Source organism: Phalacrocorax carbo, chromosome 1 (assembly GCF_963921805.1).
Source record: "Phalacrocorax carbo chromosome 1, bPhaCar2.1, whole genome shotgun sequence".
Taxonomy (NCBI): Eukaryota; Metazoa; Chordata; class Aves; order Suliformes; family Phalacrocoracidae; genus Phalacrocorax; species Phalacrocorax carbo.
Window position 1 is genome coordinate 15,768,516 of NC_087513.1, and position 20,287 is coordinate 15,788,802.

A 20,287-nucleotide genomic window follows, 5' to 3' on the forward strand; every position below is an offset into this window, starting at 1 on the left:
CAGACTTGGAGATACCCGTTCTATATTACCAAAGGACAACGAAGCCTTCAAAAAAGGCTCAAAATAATTTATTAATGATTCAATGAAGACAAAAGTATAGTTAATTGAAAAACAAAACAGACCTCAAAGTTACCCTAGGCGTCAATTTTGTCCACAGAGAAACGCAATATGGTCATGCTGTAGCACTATATTATAACCTTTTTCAAAATTTGTAGGTAAAAGCAGCTTGTACAATCCAGGGCTTACATCTCTATCGCTCATCAATTCCTACCAACTTCCAGCCTTTATACCACCCCCTCATTCTTCAGGCAGCCTATTCCTCTCTTCCACCCCTTTGCCCTAGCAGTATTTAGTCATTCATTTACTCTTGATACAAATTCATGTGTGGACATTTCCAATTCATTTTGGCACTTCGCTCATACAGCCATTGCTCCCTCCACTTTACCTAACACTAAACATTAGGTAACAGAGCCAGAGAGCAAACAGTGGTAGGTATGCGAATATACGCAGGAATTCAGTGAGCAGAAGCAGGGTCTCTGTGCGCACATAATGGCATACAAAGACCCAGAGGGTACATACACTTCCAGTTTGAGCGCCATCCGCATCCAAGATCAAGAAGTGGCAATCATATTTGTTTATACATATGCACTAATCTAAAAATAAAATCTGTCAAAGGAATAAACAGTGTATACAGGAAGGCTTCTTTTGACTAAACCAAAAGTTGAACGGAATTAGTTAAACAACACTGAAACTCAGTGTAGGCAGACATGCAGCATTAAAAGGGTATTAATTCAGTTTAGCCAAAGAGGGATCAAGATTACTTTAAATACAGATGAGAGCAGTTCACAATGTATAATGTAGCTTAAACACAAATATGGATTGAATTCACATCTGTAGTTATTTGAAATGTATGCAAGCCCTCTACAAACCTCTCCATAACTCCCTCTTACAGAACAGTGGTTTTATTTACCTTGCTGCTATTTGCAGCATTTAGTTGAAATTTTCTTTTCTCTTGCACACCTTATGGTCCACCCTGGTTGCAAGATGACATCCAGATATAGTCACATATAGATGCCACCGTAAAATATATACAGTCAGGGTATCCAGGGAAAAAATAAATGCAAAGAACTAAAAACTGTGTTTTCAAATGTCAAAAATATCCACTCATTAAACCCACAATGAAACTTAGCATTTAATTAATCTGCAGAGATTGGAACAGCTCTGATGAATGCTATTAGTCTGAATCTGCTGCTTTTACAGTTAAGAGATGTTTGCAATTACTTGAAGACTGACACCTTTTTAAACAAAAGGGAAAGAGGATAATTGTGGAAAGACTTGATTTGGAAGGGTTTGTTGGTCAGAAGTGCTCAAGCTTTGTATTTCATACTAAAGTTCAACTTGTCTCTCTGAAAAATTTAGGAAACAATTGAACAAAACATGTATTTTCTGGAACTATTTACACATGCAAGAAGTACAATGCTTTCTGCATTAGAATAAAAATGGCTATGATTAGTTACAGAAAGCAATGTAAATGATGCAAGCAACCACTAAACATTATATTACATATGAAGACTTCCCAACAAGCCCCACTTATTTAGCTGGCTGACAGCAACCATAAATCCCTATTACCTTCAAAGCTGTATTTGGCATCTGAAAGAATGAAAATTACTTTTCTCTAAGGAATTACAATTATACGATTATTCTTTGACAGCTGCTACTTTCTGTACACTAAACATAAAAAGCTAAATTTATCCAGTCTTTACTACCATGGTTAAAAGGAGAGACTGCTGTATTTATTCTACAGTTGATTCATAAATCCTTCATGATGATCTCATACTATTTTCATAAATTTTTTACCTCCAGAATATAGTTCCATCCCTTTTCGTTGAAGACATCATCTTGAAAATGCTCCCTATATACTTCTTTGGCTTCCTTGATTTTCTCTTTGGTCACCACTTTACCTGTGGTTTCAGAAACAGATGAAAGCTTAGAAACTTATGACGTTCATCAGTTTATAAAATAAATAACAAAAAGGTTCAGACAGAGAAAAGTCACTTTGCCTCCAACAAAGACATGGAGAGTGTGTCAAATGCAATATACTAGCTATGTTAAAACCAAATTTTACTTTCATTTATTATATAGATTAGGATGCTCCAGAAACCAACAAGATAAAATACACTTGTGGTTTGCAGGTGACTCAGGAACAATTTGAGATTATTACTCTTATGATGGTCAAAAACCCATCAAGAGTTTTAGTAGCAGTGCTTTTCCCAGAGGAAGGTGATGATTGTGCAAACTGGCATGTGCAACAAGACAAGGGTTAAGATACACTGCTCCAAGGAAAATCTCTGTGGATAGGCCTTACAACCAGTCTTTGATTGACCACCTTGCGATAGGAACTGACAGACCAACCACATTATTTGTATAAGCATTGCTACTGCTGTAGAACCACGTGTCTACTGGAAACATTAGATAACAATCCTCGGATTGCTAAAGAGGAAACAAACAAGATTATTAAGTATTTTTATTATAGTGAAATTCCAATCTTTGGCAGAGGTATTTATGGATTCTGGATCAAGACAAAGACAAAGCCATATGACTAAAGTTTTCCTTCTAAAGCTTGGCAGAGGCAATTTGCATTCAGGTCAGAACAGGTGATATTTGCACATAATGCAAAAAGCGAACAAAATCTTAAACAGCGCCAAGGAATTTTCAGATGTTACTCTTAAAATTGTCAATATTGAAAACACTTTCATACATAGCTGCCATATTCAATGATCTAAGCTGAGTGGCAACCAAAATTTTAGGGAAATTAAAACCTCTATCAGTTTACACAGTAAATAAACCAGTAAACACAGACTAAACTTTATGTTCAAAATGCAAAATGTATTTTCCCTCGAATCTTCTGTCTTCTTGTGATTCTATGCACAGCCTTGCTCTATTTCCATTAATTTAAATTTTGCCCACTGAAGTTGCGATACGAACACCTCTTCATTTTTAATAAGACACTGGCATAAATAAACATGTGTCTGAATTAAGAAGTCAATAGCATTTTACGAGGGTGGACATCTCATTTTCAGAATCACATAAATAAGATCTTATGCATGTCACTGCCTACACTGTACCAAGATAACCTGGAATTGTTTCAACTATAAGACTCCAGTCTTGAGAAAAATTAAGACATTTATTTACAGGTAAAGTTTTACTGGAACTTGAGACAGTTACCTTTTAAGTATTTATTCAGAATGTACTGCAAACCATAAAAAACAGTTTCTTCATATTTCACTTTCCTTAATTTGGAATTTTCGGTCTTCTTTTCACGACATTCAAAGTAGGAATATACTTTGCTTGTATTAGGTGGATATTGCTTGTAGTGTGTAACCTACATTAAGAAAAACTTCAGTAAGAGCTCAAAACATCACTACAAAGCACAAGAGAAATCATATTTGTACGTTAAAGCTTAGAATAACTTCAAACTCTTCTGGACTATTATTATTTATCCATTCACATTCTACAAAGTATTATGGGGATTTCCCCTTTTTAACCACCTTCAATTTTTAGTTCAAAAGACTGTTTTCCCTATCTTATTCTTTGCTTCTGTGTCAAGCCTTTTCCCCCTAGAGTAATCTTCATGGTCAGGTCTTGCACTCCCCTGACTTTGCCTTAACTTGGAGAGAGACTGGCTAGGATTTTAGGAGCAGCATGCAGCAGCATGCTGGGTGAGTTTTCACTCTCCTGCACTCTGGCCAAGCCTAATAACTACAGGAAGCACAAAGTTGCCTACCACTAACAAGTGGAGGTACCTGCTCGTATTTGAAGTTTTGAAGGCTGTAATCTCATAGCTGAAATAAAAACCATCCAGACTCAAAAAGGTACTGACAATGGCCTTTACCCAAGTGTCTCGTCAGATTACAAACCTGTTACTGTCAGTAATGCTGTTAAAAATCTACCTGAGGTTTGTACCTCCCCACAAAGTTTGCTAGGTGGACTTTCTTCTGATCTTTGAAAAAGTTCACATTCAGCATAAAGGAAGCATGAAAAGTTGCACCCTGTGTGTATTGCATGGAAACTGGTCATACGAATATACAATGTGATGCTGGATTCAACCATAACAGCTTTTTTTAGCTACTGATGGTAAATCTACCCAGAAATTCACTTTGAGTATGTATCATTTAAAACACACTAAACATTAACACTTAAACCTGCAAAATTTTATCTCCTAATGTGTAAAAAGCAAACACCATGCAAAATCTGGAATTCCATATTAGACAAAAAAGAATACACAATGACATAATTTTCATACTGTCAGTGTTTAAATTACAGAATACGTAAATCATTTTAAGGCATTCCCAAAGGTGAAGCTATCAAAAGTTTTCTTATGATGATGAAGAGTCTGTGAACAAGTCTATACATTCCATAGGGAAAAACTATTCCTACGTAAAGTATGTTCTGATCATATATCAGAAGACTCAAAAAGGTGTGAAAATCATGTCTCAATTTTTCTCAAAACCCCAGATTTATAGGTTACAGCACAAGTTCATTATAAGTTTCTTGCCGTTACTTCTTACTCCAAGTCACCTTAAAAATTTTGTTTCTAATATCACAAGGAATTGGAAAACGGATAGTTTTACCACTTCTTCCTCATTGTCTTGTTCTTTAAATGTACCTCTGACACTTTCAAAATAAAACATTTGAAGGTTTCCCTTACCTGTAATGCTAAAACTGTATATTAAAGGATTTTTAAAATACAATTTTCTTTTTCCTCTCAAATGCCATTTATATTCAGTATTTCACTCAGTTTGGACAATGAACTGGACTGCTCAACTGTAATGTTTGGTTCTCCTGTACCAGCACAACACTGTTATGGTTGTTATTCCAATGCTTCAAAGAAACATTCAAATAACAAAAAGGTCACTTTTCAAATCTTTCCGTTATCTTTATTTGTATGAAGTTTTCAAGACCAATCAAATAAAACCCAAGCTTGTCATTGCAAGTTTTCTGCCTTTACTTCAAGCACTACAATGCATGCATTTAATGGAGCACAAACCTATTCTGTTCCAGTTCCACAGCCACTCAGAAGCAGAATGCTTAAGAGTAGCAACATTACACCCAAAGACAAAACCTGGATTTTGGATTTAGTTCTAGCTATTAATAAATGTCTCCCTCCACGAGTTATAACATGTCCTTTCCCAGTTCTATGCAGAACTTCCAAAAAAGTAAATCACACTGCCAGCTCACAGAAAACTCTCTTCAGGGTATCATCATGTTTAAAGAAAAAAAAAAACAAAAAACAACCCACCAAAAAAACCCACCCCACAAACAAAAATTAAAAACACCCCAACACAATCCCCTAAACCTCCCCCACTTTACTGTGGAGCAGTAAATATGCTCTGACATGTCTTTCTAACTAATGGGAATATGAACACATACACACACCACCCCCTTACAAAAAATTGTATTAAACAGACTCCAAGAAAATGAGCACGTAACAAATTAAAATGGTTGTTCACTGTAGGGCACAGAGGGGAGAAACTATTTGCTTCACCCTGTTGCCACTTATGTAAGTTACAACTGTACAAAAAAAAAATTGCCTTTTTTTATGACTAGGACTGGACTTTAAGTTGGTGCTTCTTTATGATTTGATTGTATTACCTGGGAACTCTGTTTAACTTTGTTTCCATTCTTCATCCTACTGGCATGCTACAGCTTCATCATTTCAGGGTAAACACTCAACACAGGGCCCACCAGCTTCAAGTGTACTTAGCAGACATCCCAGGAACAATTCCCCAAACCAGTATCTGAATTTCTTGTGACAAGCTCTAGAGCAAACCAACCTAAGCTGCTGTTTTCACCACAACAGTTCAAGCAAAACAAAGAAAACTACATCTGCGTGAGACTGCCTACTCGGGTTTCTTTAAAAAGTTTAATTCTCCAACTTACTAACTATAGGCAGGTTGCTGAAACCAACACCTATATTGTAAGGAAAATTTGTGTGATCTTCGGCTAACACCTTTGAAAGAATATTTGACTTTTGCAGTTCAAAGACATCTCCTCCAGCTAAATGTTTCTCTCTATCAAATGGGATACAGGCCCAAAGCAGCTTAAGCTGTACAGTGCACACGTTGAGTTGGTGCCACCTTTTCCTACTGCATTTAAATACAGGCGTTTTTTAGGGACCTCCCATTCTAGCTCTGCTTTGAAACATGATCACAAAACATGGTGCTCTGGCTGCAAATCAGAACTCGAGGGCTGAAATTAGCTGGAATGTTAACAGCCAGAATTATCCTTTATGTAGCATACCTAGGGAAACATCTCCTCCAGACTACCTTGCTGGCAGTTTCAACTTTAAAAAAACAATCCACTCAAGTTCCTCAAACATTAAATCAACATTTTAGCTAATTTTTCTGACACTAGATTAGATCTTAACCTGAAAATATATACTGACTAGTGTCCAGAAAATAGTTATTTCTAGGGATTCAAACCTAAATAAAAAAAATTGTGTACGCTAGAAATGTCATTTTATCAATTAAATTGCTTCAAGTACTTCAAAGAGGTAATGAACTAATTTTACAAGAATTATATGCTTAAAAGTCAATTATATTCTTCACACATTAGAATCTATTTAAACAGTGAAAAATACACATCCCTTGCAATTAAGATATTTACATCTAAATAAACTTTACATCTGTAATTTTAAATAACTCGTGCTTCTTTTGACATTCCACAATGCTGTTAGCTTTATCTATAAAGCTGAAACACCCTTTGGGTGACTGCAAGGCATCCCACAGACTACTCAGTATTTAAAGACACAATCGCAATCTTAAAGAACCACACTTTCCAAGGACTGCTTACTCCAGGCATGGTGTATTCGTACATGAGAAGTTAAGCACAAGACCTACATCCTCATCTGGCTGTCTGTTTTGTTTCCCAGGTCTCAGGCAGGGCACCACACCTAGCAGGAGCACTTGCCCACAAAACAGCACGACAGCTCTGACCATCAGCTGGCATTTCTGGACTACTAGGACATGGGGAAATAATACCCATCTGCCATAGTGATGGTCAGAAGGTTTGGCATGTAGTGAAATGCCTGGTGATAAAAAGCAGTCTGAAAAAGGATCAAACTCTAGGGAACAGGAACAGTTCGCAGAGGAGACAAAGAATGCCACTGAAAACAAACAAACCTACCAATCAAACAAAAAAAAAAACCCCACACCCCACAACACTGCAAGGCACCTGGACAATGACAACTATGCTTCAAAAAATGCCTCAACTTTCCTTGCTGTCAGATGAAGTTTTGCACCTTTCTGTAATCTAAAGAAGAGTAGAAAGAACAACCGGTGGCAATGTACAATATTTGAAATGTATTTTATACGACTTACAGATCAAGACACTATTGATAAATCTATGCTTTCAGTCAAGGGATGGCAGAAGCAGGACTTGTACAGAGGGGCTCTTGATAAGTAGGAGTGACTACAAAGTCAATCGGAAATCCCTTCTCTACAGAAAGAAACCCCACCAAAACCCAAAGAAACGCCCCTACTGGGATTAAGAGTCCCAGATCTTACAAGAAAGCAAACCCCCAAAATATCTTCAAAGGCCTTTTGATATCTAGTTCAAAGGCTGTAGTGTAGGTTTTGTCTACAAAAAGTATAACAAGTAGCCTTGGAACAACCACCTACAAGGTTATGCACTATGACTGAAATAGAACATACTTATTCCAGTTGTAGTAGCTCCTTTTTCAATTTAATCCAAAGCAAGCTATATTTTGAACAAAGAATACCTCCACAAGGACTACATCTACTTAACTAAATCAAATCAACCCCTTGAGAAAAACCATGAAGCAGAAAATGCATTTAGATTAGCCATCCAAAAAGACATGCCAAACATTAAGAGTTAAAATTTAAGAAAAAGGAATTAACAGGTATTCATCACAAGACAGGGATGACTGAGGTAAAGGCTGCATTTTTATAGGCTAAATAACAAAACCTTTGGCATAAAAGCCAAATAATCTTATAATCTACAAGCTTTGTTGGACAAGGGATTGCAATAAAATTATTTTAAAAGGTTTTTTTAAGTCTATGTAACTCAACCATTTGAAAACATGAGAAAACCAGGTCTGACATGAATAGAGAAGTCAGTGTGGCCAAATTCTCCTCGTGCTCACCTAAGGTTGGATGGGTGCTAACATAAGCCATCAGAAAGACACTTCTAAGCCCTGCCTACAGCGAGGAAAACAAAACCCCAAATATCTAGCCAGCAGGATCTTGCTTGTACCCTAACTCTACAAGTGATGATACCAGTTCAACTAAGATGGTATGTGAATTTCCTGGGGTTATTCTGAAAAATCTTTAGTGCAAATGGGTACAGAACAACCCAGCTACTGAACCCATGGCACTGTACAGCCACAAATGTGAAGAATCAGAGGGTCGGTGGAAGATAAGCCAGAAGAAACATGGCCCTGGAAGCTAGTAGCTGGGCCACTCAGCTAGGGCACCTCAGGTCTGCAGCAAGTAATGAGGGCCCAAGGTATGGGTTGGTCACTGCTCTGCAAGCCTTGTTCGTACACTGAAGTCAGCTGTACCGTTTCCATTGTAGGGAAAAATTGACCATAGCCTGGTTTATGTGATGAGTTCAAATGAGAGCTATGGTTGTGGGGTGCGGCGTCAGAATGACTTCTTGACACTGGAAGAGATTTATTTGGGGAATCCTCACCTCCATACACAACTTCCGAGTTAGACGATTCTACTGCAGTGGTGCTTCTTGCATTTACACTGGGGAGACTTCTGCAAAGCTCCCCATTAGGTACAGTATTACATAGTACTTGAAAACATTGTGAAAGAGGCCATGATTTGAAAGACTGCTTTACCTAAACCTTCATGAGGTTTAGCCAATGGAGCAGTTAAAAGCAACGGTTGCCAATAACCTATATGGAAAACAACACTGTTACGAACAATGAACCGGTACTTTGGAACAAAGGGAATGCTTTATCAGATATACCTCACTGGGATGAGGCATAATTAACAGCAGTTATGCAGTAGTGCTGACCCCCTTCAGGAAAAAAACAACCTACAAAGAACCACAACTGTGACTAGCAGTTATATTCAACAAGGATGCTTTTATAGCTTTCAAAGCAATCACAAAAAGAATACACAACACAAACAAAAGTGGAACTATAAACCAAATCAAAAGTCAGCGTGGTTAAATGATAAGTTTATTTGAACAAAAGAGAAAACCTCTGAAGAATCAATCTTTAAGAATTCAACAAAAAGGGTATCCAACAATAGCAGGTAAAGTGCAATACACTTGAAGTGAGTTTAAAAAAAAATAAAATCAATTTAAGAGTAAACTATAAGCTTACTATTTAGGGTCTACATGCACTTCAAAATACCACAGGAAAGTAGCCTTAGAGAGACTCCAGACCCTGTACTAAAAATGCATAACTGAAACAAATACAGATTAAGATAGTGTTTTAGAAGTAAAGTGAGACTACTGGAAGATACCTGCTTTTATGAGGTAAGAGGGATAAGCTATTGCAGGTTATGACTGAAAACTGATCTTGTACCGCTTTCCATGTCTCTGTATTCGCGTTCATCCATCATCTCTTATACGTGTATGGAAAAATAAGAGGACCAGAGGTGAGCAAAAAAATTTAAGAGATCAGGCAGTACTAAGAAAACTAAGGAATTCAGCTTCTTGCATGTGCTCTCCTACAGAAGCTGCACGTTATCAGCAGAGGTGCTGTAAGTGATCACATCCACATTCTTTTTAAAAACAAGGTCAAGCATAAGCACTAGAACCAAATGTATTCTAAATTGCTCGGAGAAAATACAATGTTTAAAAAAAGGTAAGCAAATTTCTTTACCACTAAAAACATGCATGTGTTTGCATCCAAGATTATAATAAAAAAACATGACAAAATGCCTTATGTTTACTGTTTAGATGTTTGTGAATAGTCAACTGTACTACTACAAGTTTCCTGTTCCTTAATGAACAAAGAAAAACATTTACCTTTTCAACAATGAAAGTTGCAATTATTCTGGAAGGGGTTACTTTAATTTAAAAATTGGATGAATTCTGTACAGTTGCAGTGCTCCTTTAGAGCAATGATGACTTTGGGTTTGTAACAGGACCATTTGACTGCAAATCAGAACTTGGAAGATAACGAAACTGGACAGAGTGAAGATTGCTTCTTACAAGGAGTGCCGAGCCAGGAGTTTCCAACGCTTTTCCACTGACAGAATTACAAGAGGTAAGGGAACACATTCATACTCCCACCACAAGATTTTAATTAAATAAATATATATAGATACATGGGCTGCTGAAAAGAATATTTTGTCGTCATTAAGTACTAGTCAAAACCAATAAGCTAAAGAGTACTCATGTCTCTTCCTTGCATACCTCTAGCCTTCTAAATAAAGGCTGTCAGAGCCTGGAATGAACACACGGTCATATGCAGTGCTTCAGAAGTAAGTGCTCTCCTACATCCATGCAGAGTCATTCAAACTCGGATGTCATTCAAAGTGACAAATACTTAAAATTCAATATGTAAGGCAAGCAAAGTTGAAACATATCTTTTACGCTTCCTTGAAGCGTCCAGAAGGAACCGAATTCTGAAACAGACCTCATTTACAGTCTAGACAGCAAGTCAGCTCCTCCTATGGGGTAATTGCATGGCAGCTTATTATAGCTATCAGCTTAATTATGAAACATTCCAAGCAACAGTAATACATTTCATTGGTAAAAGCAAAATAAGATATTATTACTTCAGTGAACAAGGTTCAGTCCTTGTTTTGATAGCCTTTCACCACTTGCCGCTCAGGGTCCATCCAACCCTGGCCTGGTATATGCCAGTCACTGGTCTCTTCCAAATGAACAGCACAGCTCTGCCAAGCTGATTATCCCAACAGTTTCAGACTACATATACCACAGAAAGTTTCCTGCCTGTGCAGAAACAAACAAACATGGGATAAACAGAGCATTGGGAATCAAAGGGAAAGAAAATGGAAACATGGTGTGCCAACAATGTCAGCCAAAGGAGGAGCTGAAGGGCATGGACCCTTCCGCTTGGGAAGTGCAATGAGTGAACAGAACCCTCACTGTTGCACTGGGGCAACATTGCCAGAACTCCTTGGTATAGACATAAGAGTAAGACATCATGCAGCATGAAGAGTGAGCTTTAAGGAGCCTGCTGATATCCCCTCACTTGCAGCTTTCTAGCAAGAAGGATTTTGACTTCAAATGCTTCCCTTTTTTCAGTAATAGTGAGTAACTGGCAGAAAACTTTACTATTGAAAGCATCATTTCCTTACTGGACATTCACACAAAGAGGTTCCACAGATAACACCACATTGATGAATTTCTTGAAAGTCTTACGATCCAAAGAATTAAAAATACTGCTGTTATTTATTAGCAAGATGCACGCACGCCATACTGTATGCCCACACCCAGACTCTGAGGTGATGGCATATAATACCCAGCATGCGGGGAATTCTACTGCTGCGGGATTTAGAGAAGCTTAAGAATATGCAAAGCACACAGGAAGAAAAAAACCTAACTGATATAAGAACATTTATCTTATTATAGGGGTTAGAGATAAACTGGACAATTGAAGATCAGCCTCAAAATCCTGGAGCACTTGTACAACTCAGTAAGTCCCAGTTCATAATTGAAGCTCAGTACTGGGTCCAGTGTGTGGCAAGTCTCTGAAATTCACCCATCGGGATCTACTCCTATTTAGAAATATTGAGTGTACTGGAAATTAGCATGATACTGAGTTGTTTGGTTTTGGTGTTTTTTTTTTTTCAAAAAGTGCTTTTAAGATTTTGAAACTGAGTATTTGATAAGCTTCTATGAGTTAAGAAGAAATGTACTATGATGCACGGAGAGACATGAAAATAGTTTAGAGGGAGGGGAGGCTAGATTAACTGTCAACAGACAAGTCTGCCTACCAAATTACTTTGTTTCTGAATTTTTATAGGCACTAAACTAGTAATCAGTTTTCTCTCCACCCCAAAATTGCAACTGTAGCAACACATAACTGGGACACTGGAGGGAACACTCAAACTAATGAGTTGTGACAGATATGACCCTGAGATACCGGAACTTTTTACTCATGGACAGCTGCCTAAGCTAGGGTTGTACTGTTTAGGACGGTCTGCACATTTTTTTTTTCCCTGAGCTGTTTATTTCCACACAACTTTCATCACCAACATTAGTTTGCATGGACCAGCACCTACTGCAATAGGATCATCAAGTAAGCTTCTGAACTGATAGATGTTTTCCCTCAGAGTCTGAATGTTACATACAGTACTGCACACAAACAGGTGCTACAATTGTGGGTACAGCAGAAATATCTAAAAAAAATCCCAAACCCACAACATAACAAACCACAAAGCAGGAAAACATACAAGATCAATTCTCATTTTTGTTTTAATTGCTAGTAAGAGTGTTTGGTAACTCCTGTAAAAAGCTTGATGTTGCAACCTACCAGATATTTTAGTGTAATTGTTACCGAAAGTGCTCTCACTAAGTGTGTTTCATTGATTAGGAAAGGACAGTATCATCCAGGGAACAGATAAGTGATGTTTGCTCATATTACCTAACAAGATAAAGAAGCTACTTGTTTAAGGATTGTTCAAAGACACTGGGAATTCCCAAGATGTGGAAAAAAGCATACAGTAAGAGAGACAAATTCAGTAGGCCTAATAAAGCAAATACGACAATTTCAACTGTTTTTAATATAATACAAGATGCTGCCACAGAAAACTTCATCCAAATTCAGTTTTAAACTGGAAAAAAAACCCTCAGGCCTTTACTTGACCTCTTTAAGATTTCTACCACTCCTGGAATGCTACCGAATCATCCTTCCTATTAAACAGCAAACAAAAGAGAAGCAAACTGGTCATCTGCCATCCCAGTACTCCTCACTACCACTGATCTTAGAGCAGATTCAGCAAATTTAGGAAAAGTAGAGTGCAACTTAGATTTAAAATAAATACCATTTAAACCCAGGCCTACAATACTTAATGTGATTAGTTTCAGACATGGAAGAAAACTGAATCTTCCATAGCTGAGTAAGTTTGATAACAAACACACATAGCTGTTAAAGAGTGCTGCAGCTAGATTAAGCCCTTAATGAAAGCAGTTTTGCGAGCCCTCAACAGCAGTGGTAGGATGCTCTGACTGAGCTGCTCTCAGGCTTGTCAGCATCTTCCAGTCTTCCAACATACCCTCCCACAAAAAGCAACAATAAATGTTGAGAATTCCTTTACAAGAGCAGCATCTTTGTGTATCATCACATAATAATAATATTACAGAGGAGTTGGGAAAGGTACAACAGCACAAGTCACAATCGGAGCACATACTGAGGCTTGTACTTCGGTGGTTAGCCAGTAACAAGACCTGGCCATAACACTGTATTTGCTTTTCCAACTCTTCTGTCTAGAAGTACCCTCCCCTCCCCCCCAAACCCGTCCCAGCAGTAAAATTTTTAAAGAGCTGTAACATAACAAATGCTTTATAATGACAATCAGGACTGTTACTGTAATTTTGTTTAGGGCACCAACAACCTCTCTGACATTGCAAAGCAGCTCCTGAAGGAAAGAAGTTAGTTTTGCAGTCTAGGAGACACAGGGCACATCTGTACAACCAAACTTGGGGAGTCACACGCTGGGTCTGCCCAGCGCCTAGAAACGGCGTGCTTACATTAATGCAACACTGCAAGAAGTAGGACTCGGGCCTGGGCATATTCACATCGTGAGGCACGTCAAGAGCTTCTGGGTCAGAAATCACCGGATCAGAGCGTGGACTGTGCGCCTGTACGTAGCCATTGCTATCGAGCAACACTATTTTCAAGTAATTTCAGGGAATGGAGGGAGGATTGTGAAGTGTGGTCCCCACTCTGAATGAACACGTTGCCTATAGCACATTGACACCGTGATGACCAGAAACTAAGCTGAAGACTGGAAAATACGTGTTTTGAGTCAGCCGGTTCCCCAGAGCGCTCTGCACCACAGCCAGATGCAAAACTGCAGGCAGCCAGCAACCGGCACACTTTCGCCGCCCGAGTTGAGCGAAGCGGGAGAAACGAGACACGGGGAAAAAAAACAGAGGAACTGCTGTGCTCGCTTTCCACCCTCCTACCGAGGCAACATGTGCGCCCGCTCCCGTCCCCGCCGAGGGCAGGAGGGCTGCCGGGAGGGCGGGCAGCCCGGCGGGGGCCGCGGGCCGGAGGATGCTCGGCGGCGGCAGGCGGCCCCCGCCGCAACGAGCCCGCCATGGCCGCCCCCCGCGCCCTGCCCGCCCCGATCCGCGCCCGCAGGCCGGCGGGACGGCGCCGGCGCCCACCCCACCCGCTTTCACTTTCTTTTCTCGCCCAGCCGCCGGCGGCGGCGGCGCCTCCCCCGGCAGCGCGGCCCTGGGCACGCCGCGGGGGGAGCGGGTTCGGCCCCTCGGCCCTTCCACCGCACCGTGGCTGAGGGGGGCAGCTCCCGGCCAGGCCTCCGCCGGCCCCGCTCGCGCCGCCCCGAGGCCGGGCACCTCGCCTCACGCCTCGGGGGATGGGGGGGACGACGGGGGGGAGCTCCCAGCCCCGGGCGGGCGGGCAGAGGGAGCCGGTGGCGGCGGGGACGGCCCGGCCCGCCGGGTCCGGTGCGACGGCGGCGCCAGGGCGCCCGCAGAGGTGAACCCCCCCCCTCCCCCCCGCCGCACCCGCGCCCACCTTGTAGGAGTCGGTGGCGAGGAGGATGTTGAACTCGGCCCCCGCCGCAGCGCACTCCATGTCGCCGCCGAGCCCGAGGCGCCGCCGTACCGGCAGGGACAGGTCTGGGCTGCGCCGCCGCCGCCAGGCGCTCCGTGCGGGGGGGAGAGAGGAGAATGGGGGGGCGGGGGCGGGGCGAAGGGGATTACGGCCGGCGGGCGGGCGGGCGGGGACGTCGCGCGGCTCCCTGCAGCGCTGATAGACCGCACCTCCCCGCCGCCGAAGGAGGCGCCCCGAGGTCAGTGGGCGGGGCCGAGGCGCCACGCAGGCTCTGATTGGACCTGTCGCCTGGTCGGTGCAGGAGAAGGGAGGAGGTGGCTGTAACATCACGGGGGGCGGTGAAGAGACCCGTTCTGCACGTTCTCTTTCATTGGATTCCGGGCGGGGCCGGCTCGGTGACGTCACCGCGCGGCCGGTGCGCGCGCTCTCGCTACTGGCCGGTGGCGCGTTACGGCGCGCGGAGAGGGAGTGGCCGGGGTGGTGTGCGCATGCGGGGGTTGGGGAGGGGGGAGCGTCCGGTTTCGATTCTCAGCGGCCGTCGGAGGCGGTTGCGGGAAAGGGTGGGCGGCGGATTCAGTCCCGGCGGGGGCCGGCCCAGCGCTCCCAGCCTGCTGCCGGGAGCAGGGTGGCTGCGGGGGGAGGCCCTTGCGCCCTCAGGCGATGAAGGAGCCCGCGCTCATGGCGGACGGCTGCGGGGGACGGGTGGCCGGCGGGCGCGCAGCCCGTGGCCTTGCGTGCCCCGCGGGGCGAAGGGGCCTCTCGGGGAGGGCCCAGCCGTGAGAAGGGGCCGGCTGAGGGGACCAGCCCCCAGGGGACGCGGGTACTGCCGGCAGCGCTCCCGCCGCCGCACCGTGCGGGAGAGGACGGCGCCGGCCGCTGCTGAGCGCGCGGTACCGAGCTTGGGCCAGGGCGCTCGGGCTGCCCGGTGAGGAGGAGGAAGGAGACGGGCACCCGTGCAGGGGAAGGAGGCGGAGAGCTCGGGGAAAGTAGAAAGCGCCGGTGGGCGCGTGGAAAGGAGCTACAGCTGCCGCACGGAGAGCGGCGGTCGGGCGTCCCGTCACCGGGCCCGGCCTTCCGGGGCGCCGCAGCCGCCGCCGCCGCTCGGAGCCAGCCGGCCCGATGGGGGAATGAGATGCTTTCCTACAGGACAGTACTTCTAGCCCTCTTTTAATTAGGCGTCCATCTGAAATGACATGTGAAGAGACGTATGCCGTCCGAAGGCTTTCTCTTGTATTCATTGTAATTGGCCTTCTAATCTGTCGGAATACTTGGTGTTTTTGAATCATATTTAGCTATTATTTGAATTGTTCCATGACGATAGGAAACGCTACTTCTTCTGGAGCAAGTGGCAAATAACGGTTTCTGGCACAATCGTGGCTCTTTCATGAGGGGAAGGTGGTTTTCTTGCTCCCTACTAATTAGATGTACGGAAAATAATATTTTAAATAACATGTATATATAACATTATTAATAACAATATTGACCATACTACCAATTGGTACTGCATTAAAAAAGCTGCTTAATTAGCCTTTTCTGTAAAACCATTGGTGAATCAACACTTAGGTTGACATTTGATAATATACAAATCTAAACCCAAAATTGTAGAACTCATAATTCTCTATTAAGATGATTCAGAAAAGATAGTCTTCACCAGCCAGATTTTCATAGAAATATGAATATCTAAGAAAATTGCAAAGAATATGAGGATCCAGATATTTTGGACCTGATTCTATATCAGTCCTGGTTGATCCATAGTTGCGTGGTGAGCCACATTCTTTCAGTTACCCTTTCATGCCCCTGTTGATTTCAGCATGCTTCTTGCTTTATGCCATTTCATGTGAGAGAAGCACGAGGTCTTTTGTTTAATTGTGACTACTTACTCTTAAACCATTTCCTTAGTGCTAAAAACCCCTAGGATTCCAGTGACAGCTGCTAACCAAGCTATATGAAACTACTCCCATCAGTTTTTCTCAGGAGGGAAAGGGCTCCCATGGAGCAGGAAGAAGTCAGTGAAGTGGTTGGAAACATTAAGAGAATGTGTCTATCAGGAGTTCCCTGTATGCTTCCCTCTGCCAGCTCTGATTTTGTGCCGTTTTGCAACAAAATCTGGGAGTAGCAATGGTAATTGCTGTTATTGCAACTAACTCTCCTCCTTGTCTTAGATTTTTCCGCTTGCTCTTGTTCAGTCCCATGGACACGAAGTTATCTTCTTGCCGTTACTTCCCCATCACAGCAGAAAGAGTTGAAATTTCCATTTTCTTTTTCCAGGCTCTCTGTAGCTCTTTGCCTTCTTATCTCTTTGTCCTGTTTGTTGCTGCATAGCCAACTCAGTCTGCTCTCTTCCATTAGCAAAACTTATCTTAAAGTGCTATTTACCTGCTAGTCTAGAAAGCTGCTCTACTTTTTTCCACATCCTCCTTAAATATAAAATTATTATTCTGAAGTTGTCTGAACTTGACTCTTCCTTAATTCCCTCTGAGGATTCATTTCAAGGAGTGTCCCATTCAATGCAACAACATGATTATGTGATAATTTGTAATTCTCTTCATATATGAATCTCCCTTGTTTTGTCCCAAAACTTTTGTCATTTACATCAGAATTTTCCCCCTTACCACATCCTTTATCTGTATATTTTTCATGGTGAAATTTCTCTGCCGCAAAGGACAAATGCCAATTTTTATTTGGAAAGTCTATTGTAATATAAGGCAGATTAGTAGAAATAAAATAATTCAATCAGATCAGTCTTTTATCTTAACTGTTGCAAGAAATTAGAAAAGTTGGAGAAATACTACAGGGCTTTTGCTGGCTTTTTTTTTTTTTTTTTTAAAAAAGACATTTTCGCTACAGAACTCTGCTGATATATCTTCAGGTCTTCAATAGAATAATTAATGATGATTTGCTCAAACAGAATTTTTGTCAGCATCTTTCTCTGCCTCCTGCTGGCTCTTTCTTGTATCTTATGATGTGCCAGAACTTGAATAATGGTTTAATTTAGCTCATATGAACATATCTAAAGCTGTATCTGTAATGAAATATTGTAAAGTTAGGACACTTCAGAATATTAATAGAAAATGGTATTATGCTAAACAGAACTATATTAAATCACAGTTTGCTGGTGAAAATAACATATTTTAAGTTTGGAAAAATTTAAATACAATTCTTGCAGCGGTAGATGGTGGGAGTATAGTTAAAATGGCAAAAGATAAATAATCCTAGGAACCTTGAACACTTGATTCCTGTGCTGTATGTGTCATCTGTTGTCTGTGAAAGAGACTTTAGACTGTTCATCTGCCTTATTGAGATCGGGATTTGTAATATACGTGGGGCTTAACTTCTCTCTTCAGATGGAACCACACCAAGAAATGTTAATAAGTTTAAATGTGAGTTCAGCTAAATGATATCTGAAACAATTTAGCCTACTGATATAGTCAGAGTTCTTCAATAATTACCTTCTAATGTTTTCCTTCGGTGTATGAGGGATTTCTAGAGGTATTTATTTTATATATGTTTAATAAACGAAGCTTTAATGGTAGCTTTGATAAAGTCACATTAATCTGGGGGCATGTTTTGTTCCCCAGGGATTTCTGAGAATAAATGATACTCTGCGTAACGGAAGTGTCCAGTCAGCTTTTTACGTATATAAAATGTATAATGTAGTCTTCTGCTGTATTTGGAGGAAAGCTATTCTGCAAAGCTGTCCTCACGTTGATCTCTTAGGAAGTATGCAAGGACAGCCAAGTTAAGATGGATATTACATTACATCCCTTCTTCAATTGCTATTGCAAAACTTGGTATTTATTTCATCTAGCCATGAGTGTCCCATCACAGTTGCATAGATGATCTATGTGACTGAAATTTCTGCACATGCCATGGTTATGCACAGAGGGTGAATTTTTCCTCCTAAAGAGTTTCCGATTCTTTTGGTCAGTAATTCTGAACCCAAACCAATCCCCCATGCTCCCTTTATCTTGGTGATAATTCCAAGGCATACTGACAGATTAAATGTCAGCATTACCTCTGAATACTGTTTTTCTGTTCAAATATGCTGCCAAAACCCCAGAATTTTAGCTGTATTCCTTTGTGCTTTAGGTTTGGTACAGCTGGTGCTTATGGTGGTGTTTAAGCTTATAATGATTGGCAACAAGTCCCCTGGTGCCTGACAGCCAGGCTGGTATTGCTTGAGTTTATCAGACATCTGTCACTTTCCACCTTGGTGCATAAAATTCTTCGCTGTGGGGCTTTGAGGAAAACAGAGAGGAGCCTGTAGACTTTTTTTCAAGGCTAAGTCTCCTAAATCTCCTTTTATCCTTCCTAAAGCTTCCCATCCTACACGATTCTGCAGCATCGGTGTTTCCTCTGTGTTCTTGTACTGTTCTTTCACCTTGGATACCTGGCAGGGACTCCAGAGTTAATCAGTGCGTAATTGGTTAAGATCATATAAGTAGATTTTAGTGGGCTCAATAATTTAATTCTCATTGCTAAACAGTTTCCATCAATAGTCTTGTTAAATAGTATCTTAATCACAAGGAATCATGGAGAGGTAGATTATTTTGTATAGAAGTGAACAAAAAAACCCTGACACATCATTTTAAATCATATACAGTAAATGAAGTGAACCTAGGATTTCTCCCCTGTAGTTTATCCAAAGGCTTGTATAGAAGCCTGATTAAATCATAACTCAAAATACTCTTTAAAAATATGTGTTATGCAGACTCTATAAATAACTGAAATTAATATGTATGAAAAATAAGAGGAATTGCTTTATTTATGCAGTATACAGGGCAAGGTTAAATCCACTGCAAGATTCTGTTTATAGGAGATGGCAGATTCTTCTGGTGAGCAGTTACGCTAGATTATGTGTAATTTGATACTTAGATCTTTTGTCTGTGGGTGTTTATATATGTAAAAACCCCTAATATTCTGTAGAAATAAGGCGCGAAGGTCTGCCAACAGAAGTTCATGTTCAGTCCATGGCATAGCATCTCTTTTCTGAACGCCAGCTACCAAGAGGTGTCTATATGACTGCAGGACCTGGGTCAGAAGATTCACAGCTCAGCACAGCTAACCTTCAAATGTTTGCCAGGCTCTGTACTTCTGAGCGTGAGTCACAGCAAGTCAGTTTTTCTTTATACCTTCTTAAGAGCTGTGTCTCGCCATGAGGTCTTATCTTTGGAAATCAATGCATGCATATCTGCTGGGAGGTGGATTACTAGCTTTTTAGACATGCTATGAGACTTCTTGCCTTGATTTTTTGGAAGAGGTGAATTTCAGATTATGATTGTGGCTTTGTTTCACAGCAGGTAAATTTTTATTTCTTCACGTGCATTGCATAACCAGTATTGAGGTTCTTTAAAAAGTAACAAAAGTTCAATCACTTCATTGTTCAGAGTAATGTGAAGCTGAAATAACCTGAAAATGCTGTTACACAGGTGGATGAATGCCACAGGACACCCTGAAGTTTCCTGCGTTACGGAGATGCCTGACTGGTTCTGCATGGTCACTGTGGATCCAGCACAGTTCACTTGCTTT

General features: G+C 41.4%; 1 protein-coding gene across 2 annotated transcripts in view; it reads right to left on the bottom strand.

The window, feature by feature from the left end:
• The window catches only part of NAMPT (nicotinamide phosphoribosyltransferase), a 30,736-nt gene extending 15,793 nt beyond the window's left edge, over positions 1 to 14,943 (bottom strand). The window contains exons 1-3 of one of the 2 annotated variants that reach the window (XM_064444844.1): positions 14,720 to 14,943; positions 3,226 to 3,382; positions 1,858 to 1,961 (exon numbers count right to left, since the gene is read on the bottom strand). In XM_064444844.1, the coding sequence (XP_064300914.1) occupies positions 1,858 to 1,961; positions 3,226 to 3,382; positions 14,720 to 14,779 (321 nt within the window). In that variant the 5' untranslated portion in view covers positions 14,780 to 14,943. The remainder of the gene's footprint in view (positions 1 to 1,857; positions 1,962 to 3,225; positions 3,383 to 14,719) is intronic. The other variant, XM_064444853.1, reaches the window with a different exon arrangement.
• Positions 14,944 to 20,287: the final 5,344 nt, after the last annotated feature.